The sequence below is a fragment of the Diplotaxodon limnothrissa genome, linkage group LG23 (assembly GCF_057381915.1).
Source record: "Diplotaxodon limnothrissa isolate DT_005_m linkage group LG23, D_limnothrissa_male_GT1.1, whole genome shotgun sequence".
Classification (NCBI taxonomy): Eukaryota; Metazoa; Chordata; class Actinopteri; order Cichliformes; family Cichlidae; genus Diplotaxodon; species Diplotaxodon limnothrissa.
The window spans coordinates 10,173,742-10,192,537 of record NC_140617.1 but is presented as its reverse complement, the minus strand read 5'-3'; the positions used below and the strand labels follow the sequence as shown (position 1 = coordinate 10,192,537).

Here is an 18,796-nt window from a genome sequence, read left to right as displayed (position 1 = left end):
CTCGCCTAGACGCTGTTTGAGTAGAGCTTTGGGGTGCCGTCAGTTTTTATAGTCAGGCGGCTGTAGAGGCAGCTACGGGGTCCCCACATCCTTTTAACAGAGAGCGGTTTGTTTTTAACAGCAGCAAGCAAAAAGCGCTGAGTTTAACTCAAGTCTGGTGTTTCAATGTTTTGGTGTTTTAATTACTTTAAGTTAATATTAAACAGCCTTAAAAACAGGAAAAGGAAAACGGCTAATTTTCATTCTCATCTGCGTGACAGAAGCGGAAAACCTTCAGGTGAGCTAACGCTAGAGGCTAGTGCGGCTGCTCATTCACTGTTGTGACTGAGTACTTTGAGTACTGTGACTATGGTGTTATTTGGCACGGCCTGGGTGAACAGTTTGATGTTCAATTTGAAAAAGAAGCAGCTGAACTGCTTTAAGTTTGTAAAGACGTTTCGTGCAACAGGCTTCTTCAGTTCTACAAATTAAGGTGGAGGGTCCCAGGTGTTTAATCCCCATTAGAGGTGATCCTGGGTCATTTACCCACTAGTGATCACGTGAGTCAACACCAGAACCAAGGTATGAAAGAAGGTGGAGCTCATTACCATCAGTGGGGTTTAATGGTGAAACCACTGTGAGATGTTGCCCCACCCCATCGTGTGACCTGTTGAGGACACCTGAGCCAAGGTGTGAATCTGGGTGGAAATAGTCGGTTTTGTAAACCCCGCCCTCTGTTCAAAGATGTTCGTTCACAGTGGACATAGATGCTTCTTCCACTAACCATCACTCCTCTCTGTCCGAAATGTGAACATTGGCATCCTCAAAAGAGTGACCTTTGACTTTTAGATGCAGATGTACAGCTGAGTCCCTCCTCTGTGTACAGGTTTGAGCTTTCCTTGCAGCACGGCACTGCACAGCATACACTGTTGTTTAGTTTGTGTTTGTGTTTGGGATGAACCAGTTTGTGTCTGAGTGTGTGGCTGGGTCTGAAGTACACTGGGATGCTTCTATGATAAACCTGCTACATACGGGATTACAGTGTTGTTCCCCTTTGTCCTTCTTATTCTCCCTAGTTGGTGTCTGACCTTCTTTTCTGTGCATCTTTGTTGATTTGATGAAAGTCCAGTGTGGACAACCACATGTTTTAAGAGCTTTCTTCTTTGCGTGTATGTTCCTTTTCTTTCGTCCTTCTACTTGTGCTTTGCTTTTTCACTTATCTGTAGTGCTGTCCCCTTTGAAAGTTTTACTTTCCACTACTTCGGGTAAAGGTGGCACTGGAGAGCCCGTGGCTCATGCATCTGTCTGACACATGTAGTGGTAAGGCAGAGGTCTGATCACTCATGTTCATCTCTGCTCTATCCACACAAACAGGTCAGTAATCGTGTTTAAGTGATTAGAGCAGCTGACTAGTCTGTTTTTTAGGTGACACATCCACCTGGGATCTAGATTCTTCTTCTGTGGTGGAATCATGGAACTGGCCTATGTGTGTGAGTGGGAGAAGCGTCCGAAGAGCACGCACTGCCCTTCCATCCCGCTGGTCTGCTCCTGGTCCTGCAGGAACCTCGTGGCCTTCACCACAGACCTGAAGAGCGAGGACGACGACAAGAGTACACAAACACACACACACACACACACACACAGGTGAACACACAAACACACGCTGAACTTGATGTTCTGTTTTCAGATGTGAGTCACATGATCCATATCATCGACACTGAGCACCCCTGGGATGTTTTCTCCATCAACTCTGGACACACTGAGGTCATTTCCTGTCTGGAGTGGGACCAATCAGGTGAGACTTCAGTTAAATGTTTTGGAGATGAGCTCAGCTGATTGACTGTTATTGGTCTGGAATCTGATGGCTATAAGCTGTTCAGACTGTGCCAGCAGGAGAAGCTGCTGTTCTCCTGCTTTATGTAAGTACATGCTGCAGTGTCACGTTCTGCTGAGAGAGACAGGAAGTGACGTGTGTGTCTGTGTGTTTGCGCGTGCTGCAGGCTCACGGCTGCTGTCTGCAGACGGCGACGGGCAGATCAAATGCTGGTCGATGTCAGATCACCTGGTAAATAGCTGGGAGAGCGTCCTATCAAGCTCGCTAGACGGAGACCCCATCATCGCTCTCAGCTGGCTGCACAATGGTGTCAAGCTGGCACTGCACGTGGAGATGGTAATAGCTGCCCACACATGTGCACACACCTGCTGGCTCGTTGCAGTGATAGCTCTGTGTCTTAACACTCACTGAGACCAGTTGAGTAAGCCCTGCCTCCTCTTCTACTTTTGCTTCAGTCTGGCTCCACAAACTTCGGGGAGAAGTTCTCACGGGTGAAATTTTCACCGTCCTTAACGCTGTTTGGCGGTAAGCCGATGGAGGGCTGGCTGGCGGTGACGGTGAGTGGTTTGGTGACTGTGTCGCTGCTGAAGCCAGGCGGCGCTCTGCTGACAGCGAGCGAGAGCCTGTGCCGGCTGAGAGGGCGCGTGGCGTTGGCGGATATTGCCTTCACTGGAGGAGGGAACATTGTGGTGGCTGCCACAGATGGCAGCAGCTCCTCGCCTGTGCAGTTCTACAAGGTAAGGACGAAAGATGCTGGCGTTACCAAGGGGCTCTCACCTCTTATGCTAACCTGACATTTTACCTTTGTTTTTTTCAGGTGGTGGTCAGTGTGGTGAGTGAGAAATGTCGCATTGATACTGAGCTGCTGCCCTCACTTTTCCTGCGCTGTACCACCGACCCGCTGAGGAGGGAGAAGTACCCCGCTGTCACCCACCTCAAGTTCCTGACCCGGGAGAACTCTGAGCAAGTAAGACCAGTGTGACCAGTCAGATCAATAAGACAAGTGTGACCGTTAAACCCGAGACCACCGGGACCTTCAGAACTCAGAGGAAGTGTGTGCTTTACAGGTTCTGCTGTGTGCGTCCAATCAGAACGGCAGCATCGTGGAGTGCTGGTCTCTGAGGAAGGAGGGACTTCCTGTTAATAATATCTTCCAGCACTGTTCGCCTGTGGGTAAGAAAACCCAGCACCAGGCAGGAAGTGATGTAACAGCCAGCTAATCGTTGGCATAGTGACAGGAGGCTTTAAGAATCAGACTGTGTGTGTGTGTTCATGACCACTGACCTTTTGTATTTAATGCCCTGACTTTCTTTATTTGACCTCTTCTGACAGTGGGAGAGAAGCAGCCGACCATCCTAAAATGGCGGATCCTGACGACCACCAGCGACCTGGAGCGTGTGTCGGCTGTCGCTCTGCCCAAGCTTCCCATCTCCATCTCCAACACTGAACTGAAGTTCTGCCCCGGACTCGGTGAGCCTCAGAGCTGGAAATGGCTGGTTGTTCTTCAGGGAGGTGTACACGCGTGCTGCCAAGCACCTTCATCAAGCTCAGAGTTTCTGTGGTCAGGGTGATCGTTCTCATGTTGATTTGAAAAAATGGCGGTAGAAGAAGAAATGTGTAGGAGGAAATCAGAGTACTAAACGGGCCAATCACAGTCATTGTGGGCATGGCATGTCTGTTACGGCATAGTGTTTGCTCACAGCACTGGTAGGAGGAGCCTCAGACAGCGACCTCATTGTAATGTCACTGTGTTTCGTTTACCTGGTGAACTTTATTTTGGGCCATTACCAAATCTTAAACCGCGATGCTTGTTCTGGACCGTCAGGTCTGACACCCTGCTGACCCCTGAAGTTAAAGGTTGATCTGGCTTCCTTTAAAGATGGTGGCAGGACTTTGTTGTAACCATCTCATCTCATTGTGGTTTCAGGTCTGGCTCTGGCGTTTCATGATGGCAGCATCCAGATCCTGCACCGCCTCTCCCTCCACACCATGGGCGTGTTCTACGGCGCCTCCTCGGCACAGCGCCCTGGAGATGAGTCGGCCATCAAGCGCCAGAGAACCGCCGGCCCCACCGTCCACTTCAAGGCCCTGCAGTTCTCCTGGACCTCATTGGCTCTGGCTGGAGTTGACAACCACGGCAAGGTGAGGACACACAGCTGGGTTCTGGTTCAGCCCAGATCAATAAAACGCCACACGTTAACAATCAGAGATCAGATCGATCGGTTTCTTATCAGTTGATTAATTTAGGAGAGAAACTGTTTCCTCTGGAATCCTGACATCTCCGTAACCTACATGACTTCTGTGTGAAGTAACTCAATCGGGTTGATGAGAAATGTGAAATAAGAAATTTGAAAGCAAAACAACCAAATAAGGTCTCCAGAGAGTGAGCCGAGGACGAGTCGATGGACATCTGGACAGTTGCCGCTTTGAATCATTCAGAAATCTAATTCTAATCTGTTTGTTTGTTTGTTCTCTCGTCAGCTCCACATGCTGCGTGTGTCGCCCTCTATGGGCCAGGTGCTGGAGATGAACACGACGCTGCGTCACCTGCTGTTCCTGCTGGAGTACTGCATGGTGACGGGTTACGACTGGTGGGATGTGCTGCTGCATGTGCAGCCCAGCATGGTGCACAACCTGGTGGAGAAGCTGCATGAAGAGTACATGAGGCAGAATCAGGCGCTGCAGCAGGTCAGCAAAGCATGCTGGGAGAAAACCACAAGGCCGGGTCTTTAAGTGATGACATATTAACCCTGCTTCTGGGTCCAAACTGCTCTGTTTATTAAGGCTGTTGTGTTTTTAACATGTTTTGTTTCTATTTAATCTCAACAAGACCCTAAAAACAGTCAGTGATCACTGTCGGCCTCTCTCGGTTTTTATTACCACTATTCATTTTAAAGCTCAGTTTTTAAAACCTTACTATGTAACTACAGTCCAGCCCCTGCAGCAGTATGTAAATGACTAACCTCGTATTGTGGATGGATTATCTTAGTTGTTCTCCTGACTGAAGTTTGGTCCGTTTACAGCATCTTTTTTCTGCCATTCGATTGCATTTGTCCCTAACCATTGGGAAGCCGCGGGTTAACTTTTATCAAGTGGAGAAAAAAAAGTTAGCATTCATCCTCCAGCTTCACTCTGCTAATTTGTTTATATTACGCTAACTGTAGCTGTGTAGCTAGCCAGTAGCCACTATGTAGCACATCATTATATACCAACAAGCCCAACCTCAGTAACCCTACAAACGTCACTGCTGTTTAGTTTTCTGTCTTGTTCTTCATGTTCTGCTTCATGAATCAGGAAGATTCAGTGACTGAACAGGGCTGAAGCGGTTAGCACTCATCAGCTTCACAAAGGCAGAATCACAGTAGCAGGTTTTTATCAGACTACAGGAAGTAGTCCCTGTGGTTAGGACCAGGCAGCACATGTGTTTAAAAAAGAAAAAAAGTCTTCCTTTCAGCATTATTAAATGTCCCAGTAATTATTTACCATTAATTTGAAAATGCAGGACAGGTGAGATGATGAAAGTCAGCAGAACGCAGGAAGGGGTGTTTCTGATGTTTCTGGCTCGAGCACTTCCCCTTTGCCATTCTGTGCTTCAGGTTCTGGCGACACGCATTGTGGCAGTGAAGGCTTCTCTCTGTAAACTCTCCACGGCGACAGCGGCTCGAGCGTGTGACTTCCATGCCAAGCTACTGCTTATCGCTATCAGCTCCACCCTCAAGTCTCTGCTGAGGCCTCATGTCCTCAACACGCCGGACAAGAGTCCTGGAGACCGACTGACAGAGATCTGCGCCAAAAACACAGACACAGGTGAGACCGCAGGTGGCGGTGGTGTCCCATCATGTGTGGGTGGTGGCTGATGGCTCCATGTCTCCTCAGATATCGATAAGGTGATGCTCAACCTGAAAACGGAGGAGTTTGTACTGGATGGTCCTCCTCTGCAGTCTCTGCAGCAGCTCATCCAGTGGGTGGGAGACTTCGTCCTGTACTTGCTCGCCAACCTGCCCAACCAGGTAAGTGAAGTCGGGTGGCGATGCACACACCTTATTCCATGTTAGGAGGAGTGACTCGGAACCATTCCAATGAAACAGAAGCTGTAAGCAGATGTAGATCAATCAGTTCGTCTCCAGGAAGCAGAACTCAGTAGAACTCATCATGTTTGGCTGATGACCTCTGACCCCGGGTTTATGTATGCTGCTCTCATAGGGCTCTATGGTCCGGCCCGGGTTTGGCTTCATGCGGGACGGGGCGTCTCTGGGGATGCTGAGGGAGATGCTGGTGATGATCCGGATCTGGGGTCTGCTGAAGCCCGGCTGTTTGCCCACCTTCACTGCCACGTCGGACAACCAGGACAGCATGCTGCTGCTGTTCAGGCTGCTCACCAAGCTGTGGCTCTGCTGTAAGCAACACACCTCTGGTCAGGACTGGGCCACTTTATCTGACCTCAGGTCCTCTCACGTTCAGTCAAAGGTTATGAGCTTTAATCTGAGGTTTCGGGTTAGTCTTCCCTCAATCATGGTTGTTTAAAGTGAATCAGGTCAAAGGTGTGCAGGTGATCCCAGGTGTTGTTGAAGGAGCCGTGAGTGAAACAGGAAGTCCTCAACTGCAAACACCATGCAGTTCCATCAGCAGTTTTGAGGAGAAGGAAGCATCCAGCTAAGAGAGGAAAACATCTAATCATCCATGTGTAGTGTAGAGAGAACTGGATGAAAGCCTCCATCAGCCTCGGAGCAGATCAGACTAGAATGGCACGGGCCGTCACTCACCGCCACATGTAAATTGTTCTTAATTAATTTACTGTTTGTTTTTGTTGGGTTCTTTTCACATGGAAATAAACAGATCTGACCAATCGGATCAATGCATTTGGCAACAGGTGTTCTGTAGGTAAAACTGACAGTAAGATGGAAACTGTAAATAATCCTGAGTTCAGACTCACAGCTAGCTGCTGCTACAGGTCAGTTGTCACTCTGGAAGGATTCCTCAGATTGCTCCACTGATTCCTGAAATATGAAATCCTCCCTGCTGCTCCTGAGACTTGGATGAACATCTGGACCATACAAGTGAGAGGAGGAGAGAAATAAAAATGCCTGCCTTGTGGGAAATTAAAAGAAAAAAGGGGGTCAACACTTCCAACCTGCTCCATAAAGCTGAAAGTAGCTTAGCCTATTTTATAAGTTTATAGATTTATGACTGCATTGATCCAGTATTATTAATAATAATGATAATAATAAAAATGGATTGCATTTATATAGCGCTTTTCGGGCCCTCAAAGCGCTGTACAATTCCACTATTCATTCACTGTCACATTCACACACTGGTGGAGGCAAGCTACAGTTGTAGCCACAGCTGCCCTGGGGCAGACTGACAACAGTTTAAATTTATTAAACAGTTTAAATCTCCTCCAGGATCAATTTCTGTGATTTCAAATCTGGAATCAACAAGATTTTTTGAACTTATCATCCCAGTTTGAGGCATGACCAGAACCACAGACGTGTGGCGTGTGCTCTTTGTCACCATCAATTTCACCTGAGCCCTGAAAACAATTGTCCTGCTGAGCTCAGCACGAGAGAAGCTTGAACTCAGGTCAAAGAGAGGCTGAAGCAGTTTTCAGCTGTCACCACTACTAAACAGTTTCCCATTTTCTGTCACTCAGCACGGGATGATGGCGCCCCCCAGGACCCCGACGACAGTCTGATCGACGAGTGCTGCCTGCTGCCGAGCCAGCTGCTGGTGCCCAGCATGGACTGGCTGCCCGTCAATGACGGTGTGATGGTGAAGCTCCAGGGCAAGCACCCACTCAGGCTGCAGTTTGGCAAGGCCTCGTCCCTGCCCAGCAACGCCCCGCCCACACCTCTGGAGGTGTTCAACAGGTAATGCACACCTCAGCCTGCAGCTTTCCATAACTGCCGTTTCACTTAGAACCTACTTGGGTCGGCTCGGTTTTTACGATTTTCCATTAGGTGGTAGTACCTGGTACTAGGTACTAATTTAGTACCCACTGGCCAGGATTCCAAGCGATCTCAGGTGTCAGCAGCCTGCATGCCACCAATTGGCTAGTCAGTGGCGTTTTTGAAACCTGGCAATGAGGAACACAGCTGCACAAAGAACAACGCCACAGACCTAGCAGCAGATACACCATTGCCTCCACGTCTTCCTCTGTTTGTGTCACATGCAAATGATGTCACAGGACTTTCAGCCGAGTTCCTAGAACAACCCCACACACATTATTTGGTACTGGATTCTAATGGAAAACAAACAAAACCAGGTTGAGTCGAGAAGGTACCAGTGACTGTGCTGACGGTAACTTGTGTGTTTCTGTGTGTGCTCGCAGGACTCCTGGCTCCCAGAGGATGGATAACCTGCGTTGTGTTCACATGGGCGTCTGTCCTACCGAGGAGAGCAAAGCCTGCACCAGGTGAGTCCGTGGGAAGCGATGTCACATGTTCCACTTTCATAATGACATCACTAAGCTCCGCCTCTTTCAGGTGCGGCTGCGTGACAATGCTCCGTTCTCCCAACAAGACAAACGCCATGAAGCAATGGGAGCAGCGCTGGATTAAGAACTGTTTGTGTGGCGGTCTGTGGAGGAGGATCCCACCCACGTTCACCTGAAGTGGTGACACTAAATCACCTGTTGGTGTGGAGCTTATTCACATCCCAAACCTATTGACCAATCAGGTTCCTGAAAATGGTCTTTAATATCCAGCTGAGAACCGGCTTCATGAGACCAGTTTCTGTGTGAGGCACAGGGACTGAATCCAGTTCCGATTGATCGTTGGAGCTGCACTTTGTACATAAACAGCATTTTTCTAATAAAGCCAACCAAACTGAACGAGGTGTTTCTGTTTTTGTGTCCGAACACCTGAGAGCGCTGGTTCATCCATGTCACATCACGCTGATGAAACGAACAAATGGGTCATCGGGTGTTTCCATGGGAACAGAAGTGATGCTGCAGGAAGTGTCAGGTGGGTTCATCGTGTACACAATGTCTTTAAGGGAGAAATTACTTTAAAGACACCTGTGATCACCGTTTCTCTCAGCTGATCATAACCACCTGTCAGGTGACGCACTGAGCACCTGCGTCTGCCCATCACTCTGCTTGGTAGAGGTGCATCAACCAGAGAGAAAGATTCTTTCAGTCACTTTTTTTTTTTTGAAACGATGATTTATTGATTTTGTCAGAACAACACGAACAGCAACAAGTCAGCACAGCCAAGCACAAAAAAAAAAAAAATAATAACAAAGCAAATGCAGGTATATGAGTTACCAGTACACACGCCTGGGACAAAATATGTAAAGCGTTTCACATTCGAAGTCAAGGGAAACAATAAATTAAAAAAAAAAAAAAAAAAAAAAAAAGGGGGGGGAAAACACAGACATTAATCAGTGTGTTTAAAAACAAACTGCGAGTCCCCTTTATGTAATAGCACAGTAAGGTCATGAGGTAGGTGATCAAGCAGAGGCTGCCATATGCTACAGAATGCATTACAATTGCCCTTTATGATGGCACTGAGGCGCTCCATCGGCAGCACCCTGAGCAGTTCTCTGTACCACTGTGTAACAGTAGGAGGCCGTCTCTGAATCCATTGAAACAGTACACATCGCCTCGCCAAATGTAAAAGTTTACTTAACAAAAGCATCTGTACAGAAGACAGAGAGAGCCCTTCTATAGATAGACCCAGAACGAACAGCATAGGGTTCAGTGGGATCGTTCGGTGGAAAATAGAGCAAAGCTCTATAGCAATATTCTTCCAAAATCTAGTAATTAAAGGACATTGCCATATGCAGTGGTAATAGGTCCCTACAGCCGTATTGCACTTCACACAAAGAGCAGAAATCTGAGGGTGAATTTTATTTAGGAACTCCGGCGTACGCTGTAGTCTATGTAAGATTCTGTACTGGCTTTCCTTTAGTCTGTTACAGGGAAACAATTTCATGGCAGATCTGAAAGTTTTGGACCATGCTTCCGCACCAACCTGAGCTTCGAGGTCGGTTTCCCACCGAACCCTGGCCTTATCAGTGGTTATAAAGTTCAAAGACAACAATTTCCCATAACAAAGAGAAATAAATTTCTTTTTTGTAGTCATTTCCTCGTTAACTTTGAGAAGAAAGCTTTCAACAGGGTTCAAAACTGGTTGATTGGCTGGAAATTTAAGGGAGTTCACATAATGCCTTACTTGCAGGAATCCAAAGAAGTGTTTCTGTGGTAAATTATACTTAACTTGAACTTGATTAAAGGCCATAAAACTACCCCTTTCGAACAGATCACAAATAAATCTTATACCTTTGGAATACCAATCATCAAATATATTAATGCCAATACCCGGGGGGAAAGCTTTATTCCTAGTTAGAGGCTGCAGTGCACTAGAGAAACCTCTTCTTCCGACGTGGGCAGTAATATCACGCCAAACCTTTAAAGTGGGCATCAAGACGGAATTAGTTCTGACACCAAGAGGGAGGTCCGCCAGGTCAGTGGATAAGAGACTAAGAGGTGAGAGAGGGTCACAGCACCAGGCATCTACCGATGGTTCGCCCCGGTGAAGGAAGGAATGTAACCACCCTGAGATTATTTGTGCATGGCAAGCCCAGTAGTAATATAAAAAGTTAGGCAGTGCCTGACCCCCCTCATCCGTGGGCAGTTGTAAAATCTGTATCTTTAGTCTAGATTTCTTCCCACGCCATATGAATTTAGAAAGACATCCCTCAATCTCTATGAATGTTTTTCTGTTGATCCTGAGAGGCAACATTTGAATGGGGTATAATATTCTGGGTAGCACATTCATCTTGATTAAACTTATTCTACCCGTCCAAGACAGGGGGAGGTCAAACCACCTATTGAGGTCATTCTTGATTGAGGCCACAATCGGCTTGAAGTTCAACTTGTACAACTCCGCTGTGTCTGCGGACACCCTGATACCTAAATATGTGAAACCCGTGGTCGACCACCTGAAAGGGAAATTAGGAGGAGCGTCCCACCTCCCCCCGTCACCCAGTGGCAAAGCTTCAGATTTATCATAATTTATCTTATACCCTGAGAAGAGGCCAAATTGGTTGATGATATGTGTCAGTGCAGGAATAGAAGTTTCTGGCTTAGTGAGAAAGAGCAACACGTCATCTGCATAAAGGGAAATCCTGTATTCAGTATTCGACAAGGTCACCCCACAGATCTCAGGATCAGTTCTTATAGCCTCTGCCAGTGGCTCCAAAGCAAGTGCAAACAACAGGGGAGAGAGGGGGCATCCTTGCCGCGTTCCCCTACCCAGTGGGAAGACATCCGAGACCGAGCTATTAACCAAGACCCTTGCAGCTGGGGCCCCATACAGCAGTTTGACCCACTTGACAAATTCAGATCCCAAACCAAACCTGTCCAAAACATCAAATAGATATTCCCACTCCACCCGATCAAATGCTTTCTCAGCATCCAAAGAGATCGCAAGAGCCCTATAATTGGTGTTCTGAGAGAACTGCGCAACATTTATGAGTCGGTGGACATTGGAGCGGGAGTATCTATTCTTGACGAATCCCGTCTGGTCAGGCTTTATCAGAACCGGCAGAACCTCCTCTAAACGTCTGGATAAAATTTTGGACAGAATCTTACAATCCACACTAAGTAGACTTATAGGTCTGTATGATGTACACAGATCCGCGGGTTTATCCTTCTTTAAGATCAGGGATATATGGGCAAGGTTTAGGGTGGGTGGAAGCACGCCCCTCTCAAGAGATTCTGTATACATTCCCAACAAAGGACCCGCCACATGTTTGGCCATTTTTTTATAAAACTCTGGCCCAAACCCATCAGGGCCCGGAGCCTTCCCGCTCTGTAAGGATTTAATTGCATCCAAGACCTCCTGCACCCTGATAGGGCTGCAAAGATCCAATCGACTTTCCTCTGACAGTATAGGGAGGTTAACAGTGTCAAGATTTCAGTCACTTTTTAAAAAAATTTTTTTTTATCCAGCTCATTTCCAGCTGCAGGTAAAAATAGGAGAATACAGTTTAAAGTCTCTCTCTCTCACTCACACACAGTGAAAGGTAATGCAAACATGTAGTCACCACTCTGAGGACTCAAAGTTCAGTTTTCACATCATGACAGCAGCTCTGAAACAGCACCCCCCTGTGGTGGACCTGCTCGTCTGTTTAGGTTGAGCACAGACAACCGCCTTTTCCTGAGTACAAAACTACATATTTAGTAATGGTTTAATTCTGTGTGTGTGATCACATATAATGATGAAGAGAAGCCTGTCGGTAAAAATTCTTATCTCTCTTCCATCCACATGGATATTTGTAAAATGTTCTCTGTTCAGGTCACAGTGTCTGAATTCAGGATTTAATATTAATAAACTGGAAATGATTCTGAATGAGCTAAAGAGCACCAGCCTTCAGAAGAACGTTCAGCCAGTAACACCTGCTGCAGGTGAGCTTCAGCCCTCCCAGTGTTCCCTGTCTGTGACTGTCTTGGGTTCCTCTGGGGAAAAGCATGTCCCCCCTCCTGTCCCAGCAGGGGGCGCCACAGCCTGCATTCAGCTGCTTTTTCAGGCGATTAGAAAAAAAGGCAGAATCACGTGTTTTTGTCTCTGTGACGTTTCAGGTGCGTGAAGGGTTAAAAACAGCGCCAAAGTGTAACCCTTTAGGCTCCGATCACCTGACAGCAACACGCACGAGGAACGTTTCACAGCTCGCTCTGCCCCGCCCACCCTGACACACACACACACACCGCAGCAGGTTCCTCCCGCACACAGACGTCTCTGCGCTGTTCTGCAGGAAACGGAACCCACCGGAACCGGACTGAGACCCAGCCGTAGCAAGGTTCCGGTTCTGCTGACGGGATCCAAAGCGGGTGGATGTTCAGAGGTGATACTGTGTGTGTGTGTGTGTGTGTGTGTGTGTGTGTTTTGCTGCAGAGGTGCAAAATCCGGACTGCTTTGTTCAGTTTCCGGTCCTGCTGCACCTCCACCTGTCTGTCTGTCCGCGCGGCTCCATCAGTGGGTGGAGGACCTCTGTATACTGATTGGTCAGCTGTTAAATGGCATTAATGTGACGTGTGTCAGGGTGATGATGATGAAGAGCTTCCTTTGTGCAGCTGATTGTCTTCAGACTGATTTTCAGTGGTGTTCTCTGAAATGACTGAACACAGGTGTGAGGGCGTCTGTGTTGTGAGGGGGAGGGCCCGAGCAGCCGGTGTCCAGCTGCTTCCTGTGGTCATGTGATCTTCTTCTAGTAAACTCAGGTGTGTCAGAGTTCTGGCACCACATGCTGAAGCATTAACCTTTCATTTTTTGAATGGATCCCTGAATGGGATTTTATCACTCCAACCTCTGAGGTGGAGGTGTAAGGGAGGCGCTAACCCCGCCCACACCATGCCACTAGGGGGCGACAGCAGTCAACTTCAGCTTCTTTTGAAGTTTGACTGCTGTGCTGTTGACTGCCCCCTGCTGGCAGTCAACAGCACAGAGGCAGAAACAGTCGCTTCTTTCATCAGAAATTTGTATGGATAAGTTTCCTCCTCTCCTCCAGATCGCAGCTCTCCCGCTGGTCTGCGAGGTCACGTCCACGACCTCACAATGACTGTAAACGGCGAGCAGACGAGGAGGACAGACAGTCAGTGTCTTTAAGCTGACTGGTCATTGTGTTGTTGTGTTTGAATCTTTAGCTCAGGATTGGTGGGTCAAACTCTTTAAAGGTCACGGGAACCGCCAGGAACGTGGATGGCACCGGTTTAGAAACCAGTGAGCGACACCGGGATGTCGCCCACTACTTTCTAAAGTCCAGTTTCCACTGTTGCAAAAAAGTGGACATGGGAATGGGGCGCATCTGCTTGTCTAATGACTTATGATTGAAAACTCATGAGCCAATCAGTGTGCAGCTTCCTACTACAGAAAATCCTCCATTTTCAAACAGTGTGACTGAAATTACCTAGCTCATTTCATTCAGGCGCAAACTTGGTGGGAGGGTTTTCACAGGACGTCTTATGCCTATCCGGTTGTTCAGTGATGACGCGACGAATCTTACTTCCGGGTCTAAAGTAGTCTGCGTTTAATATGGCTTTTGTGTTGTTAACATGTTTAATGTTATGTATTTTCTTCTATTTGATCTCAAAAAGCTCCTAAAACAGTCAGTGATCACTGTTGACCTCCCTCGGCTTTTATTACCGCTAATCATTTATTTAAGCTCAGTTTTTAAAACCTTAGGATGTAACTACAGCCCAGCCCATGGAGCAGTATATGAATGACTAACCTCGTATTGTGGATGGATTATCTCAGTTGTTCTCCTGGCTGAAGTTTGGTCCTTTTACAGCATCCTGCCATGCGATTACATTTGTTCCTGACCACCGAGAACACTCACGGTAACTTTTATCGAGTGGAAAAAAAAGTTAGCTTGTTTATATTATGCTAACTTAGCTGTGTCGCTAGCGGTCACGTAGCACATCATATACCAGCTAGCCCAACTTCAGTAACCCTACAAACGTCACTGCTGTTTAGTTTTCTGTCTTCATTTATGCTGGAAGTGATAACAGAGCTGTACGTTTTAATTTGTTTCCAAAACCCGCAGTCAGGACATGCTATATTGTATTTAGATAGAAGCTAGCGAGCTAACTCCCTGCTAACTTCTAACTCCGTTAAATGTCATAAATTCCGTTTTCATGGATGCCTGGATGTTAAACTCAATTGTTACACCTGGTAGAGCAGAACGCTGATCATTTTATTAAAGATGAAAGACTTTAGACAGTTTTTCAACTCTCAGTAATGCCATAGTGATCGTTTGATATATGGACCTGCAGCAGAGTTTAGACTCAGACACGGCTAGTGACGTCAGACTGAACAACTGGATAGCTTAAGAACTGTCAGCCATATTGAAAGTAAGAGCAGTGGTTGCTATGGAAACATAAAAGAAAATCAGATGCAAAGAAGCTGCAGAGTGACTGCATTGGTTGTCATGGTTACCTTTAGTTTTTCATGTTTGTTTGCTAATGACTTGATGTGAAAACTGTGGGAAAAACAGGAAATTGATAGGGCTCACCTTCAAAATAAAAGCTGCACCTTGGCGCTGCTGCTAACATGTGTCAAATGCCAGCCGGGTCATCTCGATCCCTTTGCGATCCTGCGCTGTCACATGTACAAAATGATGAACAAGCTAACATCACATGTCTATAAAACCTCAAAAGAAGTTGACAGTTGTTGCCCCCTATTGGCATCAAGACAGAATTCAGGTTTGAGGCTCTTCTTGTTTTAAAACGGTTCAATGGAAGAAGAGATGGGCTGTATCCCAATTCAGGGTCTGCAGCCTTAAAGGCTGCATTTCAAGGCCGATTACGTCACCGCGACGCGACGAAGGCTGTCCCAATTCAAAGGCTGCTCGAAATGCGGCCCTGAAATGCGTCCTTCATTTCCCTGAATTTTAAGGACGTGGCGGTGTAGACTTCGTGACCTAACATATCCCAGAATGCATAGCGCGGCGGTGGGTGTGGATAATTCTGCCGAAAAAAACGGCGGACGAGGATCGTCCGAAGAGTAAACTTTAAGTACTGAATATTATGTCACTTATTTATGTGCAAATGTTCAATAACGAAGAACATGAAAACATTACTGTTGGCCACATGTCGGCAAAGTTATGTGACATTAGTGACGTTTGTACAAACTTGGTTTTAAAGCCTTTACTTTAAAATATACGCCGTTCAATAGCTGACCTTAATCTTACAGAGAATGATCAAAGCTCATGTAGAAACAAACAAACAAATGAAAAAAAGATTTTCTCCTTCATTTCTGTCAAACAATGCTGTATGTAACGTTTCCAGCTGTTAGTATCATGGTTGCTAGGCAACCTGGGCAGCGCAATGGAGGCTAGACAGTCCCATTTCACAAGCCTCGCACTTCCGCCCTTAGCGGTCTTTAAGTACGCGGTCCTTGAGGATCGTTGAGGCTGCGTACTTTAAGGCTGCAGACCCTGAATTGACCCTGTGCACGAGAAAATGCTAACTTCCTGGTTTGAGACCGGATGTGGGGTTGTACATTTCCGGGAGCTTTACTTTGCAGTCAATTGCTACTGCAAAGATATACTCCAAAATCATGTCCAAAACTCGAAAACGGAAAGATCGCGTTAAGTTACAAAAAGCAGAAGGTGGGAACACTCACCACTGTTGTGTCATAAAAAATCTAATGATCAATTTTGACGTTTAAAGAGTTTAGATCGATCAGTTGTTTACATCACTCAACACAAGCAGAACTGCATTACTGCAGCAGAAGACACATCGTCCACATTCAGAAGCACATCTGTGTATAGTGACTGGTCTTATGATTTAAACAGGCAAATGTTCAGCATTCAAACTATAGGTGAAGAATAGTCAAACCAGATGTTTCCCCCATTATGTCGAGATCAGCTAGTCAAGTACACACCTACACAGCATGTTAACAAACTGTGAAAAAAGCCACACAAAAAATGAATGATTGCTGGTAACGGTTTCTATACATTAGTATTTACGAAGAGTATGTTGTGACTTACCTTAAAAATAGCGGTCCCTCGCTAATAACGCGGTTCACCTTTCACCTCGCTGTTTCGCAGATTTTTTTAGTGCAAGTTTGCATGCTTATTTTTTTTTTTTTACGTCACATTGTGTCCTGCGTCCTGATCGCTGCAGACGATCTCCTCCGTGACGTCTCTCCTGTACAGTACAGAATCGCTGCATCGATCGCTAGCAGTGTGACTCTGAAGTGCAGTACTGTATGTCCACGATGTCCACGAAACGTTTTGCACCGTCAAAAAATAAAATTGGCTACTTGATTTCACCTATCGCTGGTTATTTTTAGAACATAACACCCGCGATAAACGAGGGACAGCTGAGAAATATAACATTTGAATCCCTTTTCTCTTTTGCCCTGAGGTGCGGGGAAAAAATATCAACAAGTCGATGAACATCATTTACAGATACATTGGGTAAATGCCCAAGACATCTATAGAAATGTAAATCGCTGCTTGATTCATTCATTTGCTTAACTTGTTTTGGACCATAAACCAGGCGCGAATAGGACACCGGAAACAAAGCTCGCCACAGGAGTTTCCGCACCGGAAGTAGCATATGCTAACGTGCACACAGTCAATTGGGATACAGCCATGGAGCACTGACCATCCACCATGGATACTGATTTAATGAGCGCCTCCAGTTTAGTATTTTTCATCTTATTTTAGCAGAATTCCCGATTACTGCTGTTAGTGCTTCCCAGAGAAGGGAAGGACGGATTTTATTTTTATTTTTAATTGAATTCTAAAAAAAAAAATCATTAATTTTGAGGGATATCATTTCACAAAAGCCCCTACCAGCTGAAAGTTTTCTGTCTGGTTAGGTACCAAGGGACTGGTCAACAAAGAAACAGTTTATTCTGCCATATGAGTGATGCATGATGAGGAGAAGAAAGAAAAACACCTACTGTACCTTGTGGGAATAAAAAACAGGTCAACACTTCCAACCTGCTCCATAAAAGTTGAAAGCAGCTTAGCCTTTTTTGTTAGGTTCATAGATTTATGACTGGATTGATCCAGTATTATTACACAGTTTAAATCTCCCCCAGGATCAATTCCTGCAAGTTCAAATCTGGAATTAACAAGATTATTTTCTCTATAAATTTATCATCCCAGTTTGTGGCATGACCAGAACCACGCTAGACGTGTTGTGAAGGAGCCTGTCAACAATTATGAGACCTCTGTGTGGATCTGAGATGACAGTGGTCGCAGTAAACTTGATTTTTTTTATTATTCCGTCCCACATGTCTTAGAATTAAGATTGGAATGAAATATATTGCCCTCCCATCCTTCTTTAAGTCTTCATTTTTATTCAGTTGGTGGATTTCCTGAAGGAATGCCATCTCACATTTTAAGTATTTAAGGCAACTGAATAGTCTGACTCTTTTATCAGGCCCATTTAAACCTAGCAGCCCTTTTAGCATCAATACTGTCCACCATGTTTAGCCATGACTAACCGAGTGAGAAAGTTACAAAAGGTGAAAATATTAATAAGAACGATCATTGGGATAAAGCGCAAAACATCATTCAGCGCTTCTGTAAACTAAATCTAAACTTGTCGCTGTTTTAGAGGCAAGCTGCAGAGTAAACATTATTTCCAGAAACCTCTGGTAAGACATTCTTTTAATACTTATGTCTGGAGAGGCTCCCATCCTTCTGTGACAAGTTAGAAACTATTAACATGAAGATTGAAACTAAAATAAGATGGCTGAGCGATGCAATAAAACAGATGAGCATATATATATATATATATATACATATGTGTGTGTGTATATATGTGTGTGTGTATATATGTGTGTGTGTATATGTGTGTGTGTGTGTGTGTGTGTGTGTGTGTGTGTATATATGTGTGTGTGTGTGTGTGTGTGTATATATATGTGTGTGTGTGTGTGTGTGTGTGTATATATATGTGTGTGTGTGTATATATATATATGTGTGTGTGTGTGTGTGTGTGTGTGTGTGTATATATATATGTGTGTGTGTGTATATATATATGTATGTATATATATATATGTGTATATATATATATATACAGTGGGGCAAAAAAGTATTTAGTCGGCCACCGATTGTGCAAGTTCCCCCACTTAAAATGATGACAGAGGTCAGTAATTTGCACCAGAGGTACACTTCAACTGTGAGAGACAGAATGTGAAAAAAAAATCCATGAATCCACATGGTAGGATTTGTAAAGAATTTATTCGTAAATCAGGGTGGAAAATAAGTATTTGGTCAATAACAAAAATACAACTCAATACTTTGTAACATAACCTTTGTTGGCAATAACAGAGGTCAAACGTTTACTATAGGTCTTTACCAGGTTTGCACACACAGTAGCTGGTATTTTGGCCCATTCCTCCATGCAGATCTTCTCGAGAGCAGTGATGTTTTGGGGCTGTCGCCGAGCAACACGGACTTTCAACTCCCGCCACAGATTTTCTATGGGGTTGAGGTCTGGAGACTGGCTAGGCCACTCCA

General features: G+C 45.7%; 1 protein-coding gene across 1 annotated transcript; it reads left to right on the top strand.

Annotated features, from left to right (window-relative positions):
- The first annotated feature begins 165 nt into the window (after positions 1–165).
- On the top strand, positions 166–8,627 carry med16 (mediator complex subunit 16). The gene is made up of 16 exons (XM_085348120.1): positions 166–277; positions 1,405–1,589; positions 1,667–1,774; positions 1,980–2,149; positions 2,269–2,550; positions 2,631–2,780; positions 2,881–2,986; positions 3,146–3,283; positions 3,741–3,955; positions 4,295–4,501; positions 5,410–5,620; positions 5,690–5,823; positions 6,017–6,209; positions 7,464–7,680; positions 8,142–8,225; positions 8,296–8,627. Exons 2-16 carry the CDS (start codon positions 1,451–1,453, stop codon positions 8,420–8,422), a joined length of 2,481 nt encoding a protein of 826 aa, XP_085204246.1. The 5' UTR covers positions 166–277; positions 1,405–1,450; the 3' UTR covers positions 8,423–8,627.
- The last annotated feature ends 10,169 nt before the right edge of the window (positions 8,628–18,796 follow it).

What these genes read in the sequence shown, in the direction of transcription:
- med16 (XM_085348120.1), top strand. Translation starts at nt 1,451, where the DNA reads ATGGAACTGGCCTATGTGTGTGAGTGGGAGAAGCGTCCGAAGAGCACG. An exon ending in AGAATCAGGCGCTGCAGCAG is followed by an intron (nt 4,502 to 5,409) that starts GTCAGCAAAGCA and finishes TCTGTGCTTCAG; the next exon opens with GTTCTGGCGACACGCATTGT. An exon ending in CCTCTGGAGGTGTTCAACAG is followed by an intron (nt 7,681 to 8,141) that starts GTAATGCACACC and finishes GTGTGCTCGCAG; the next exon opens with GACTCCTGGCTCCCAGAGGA.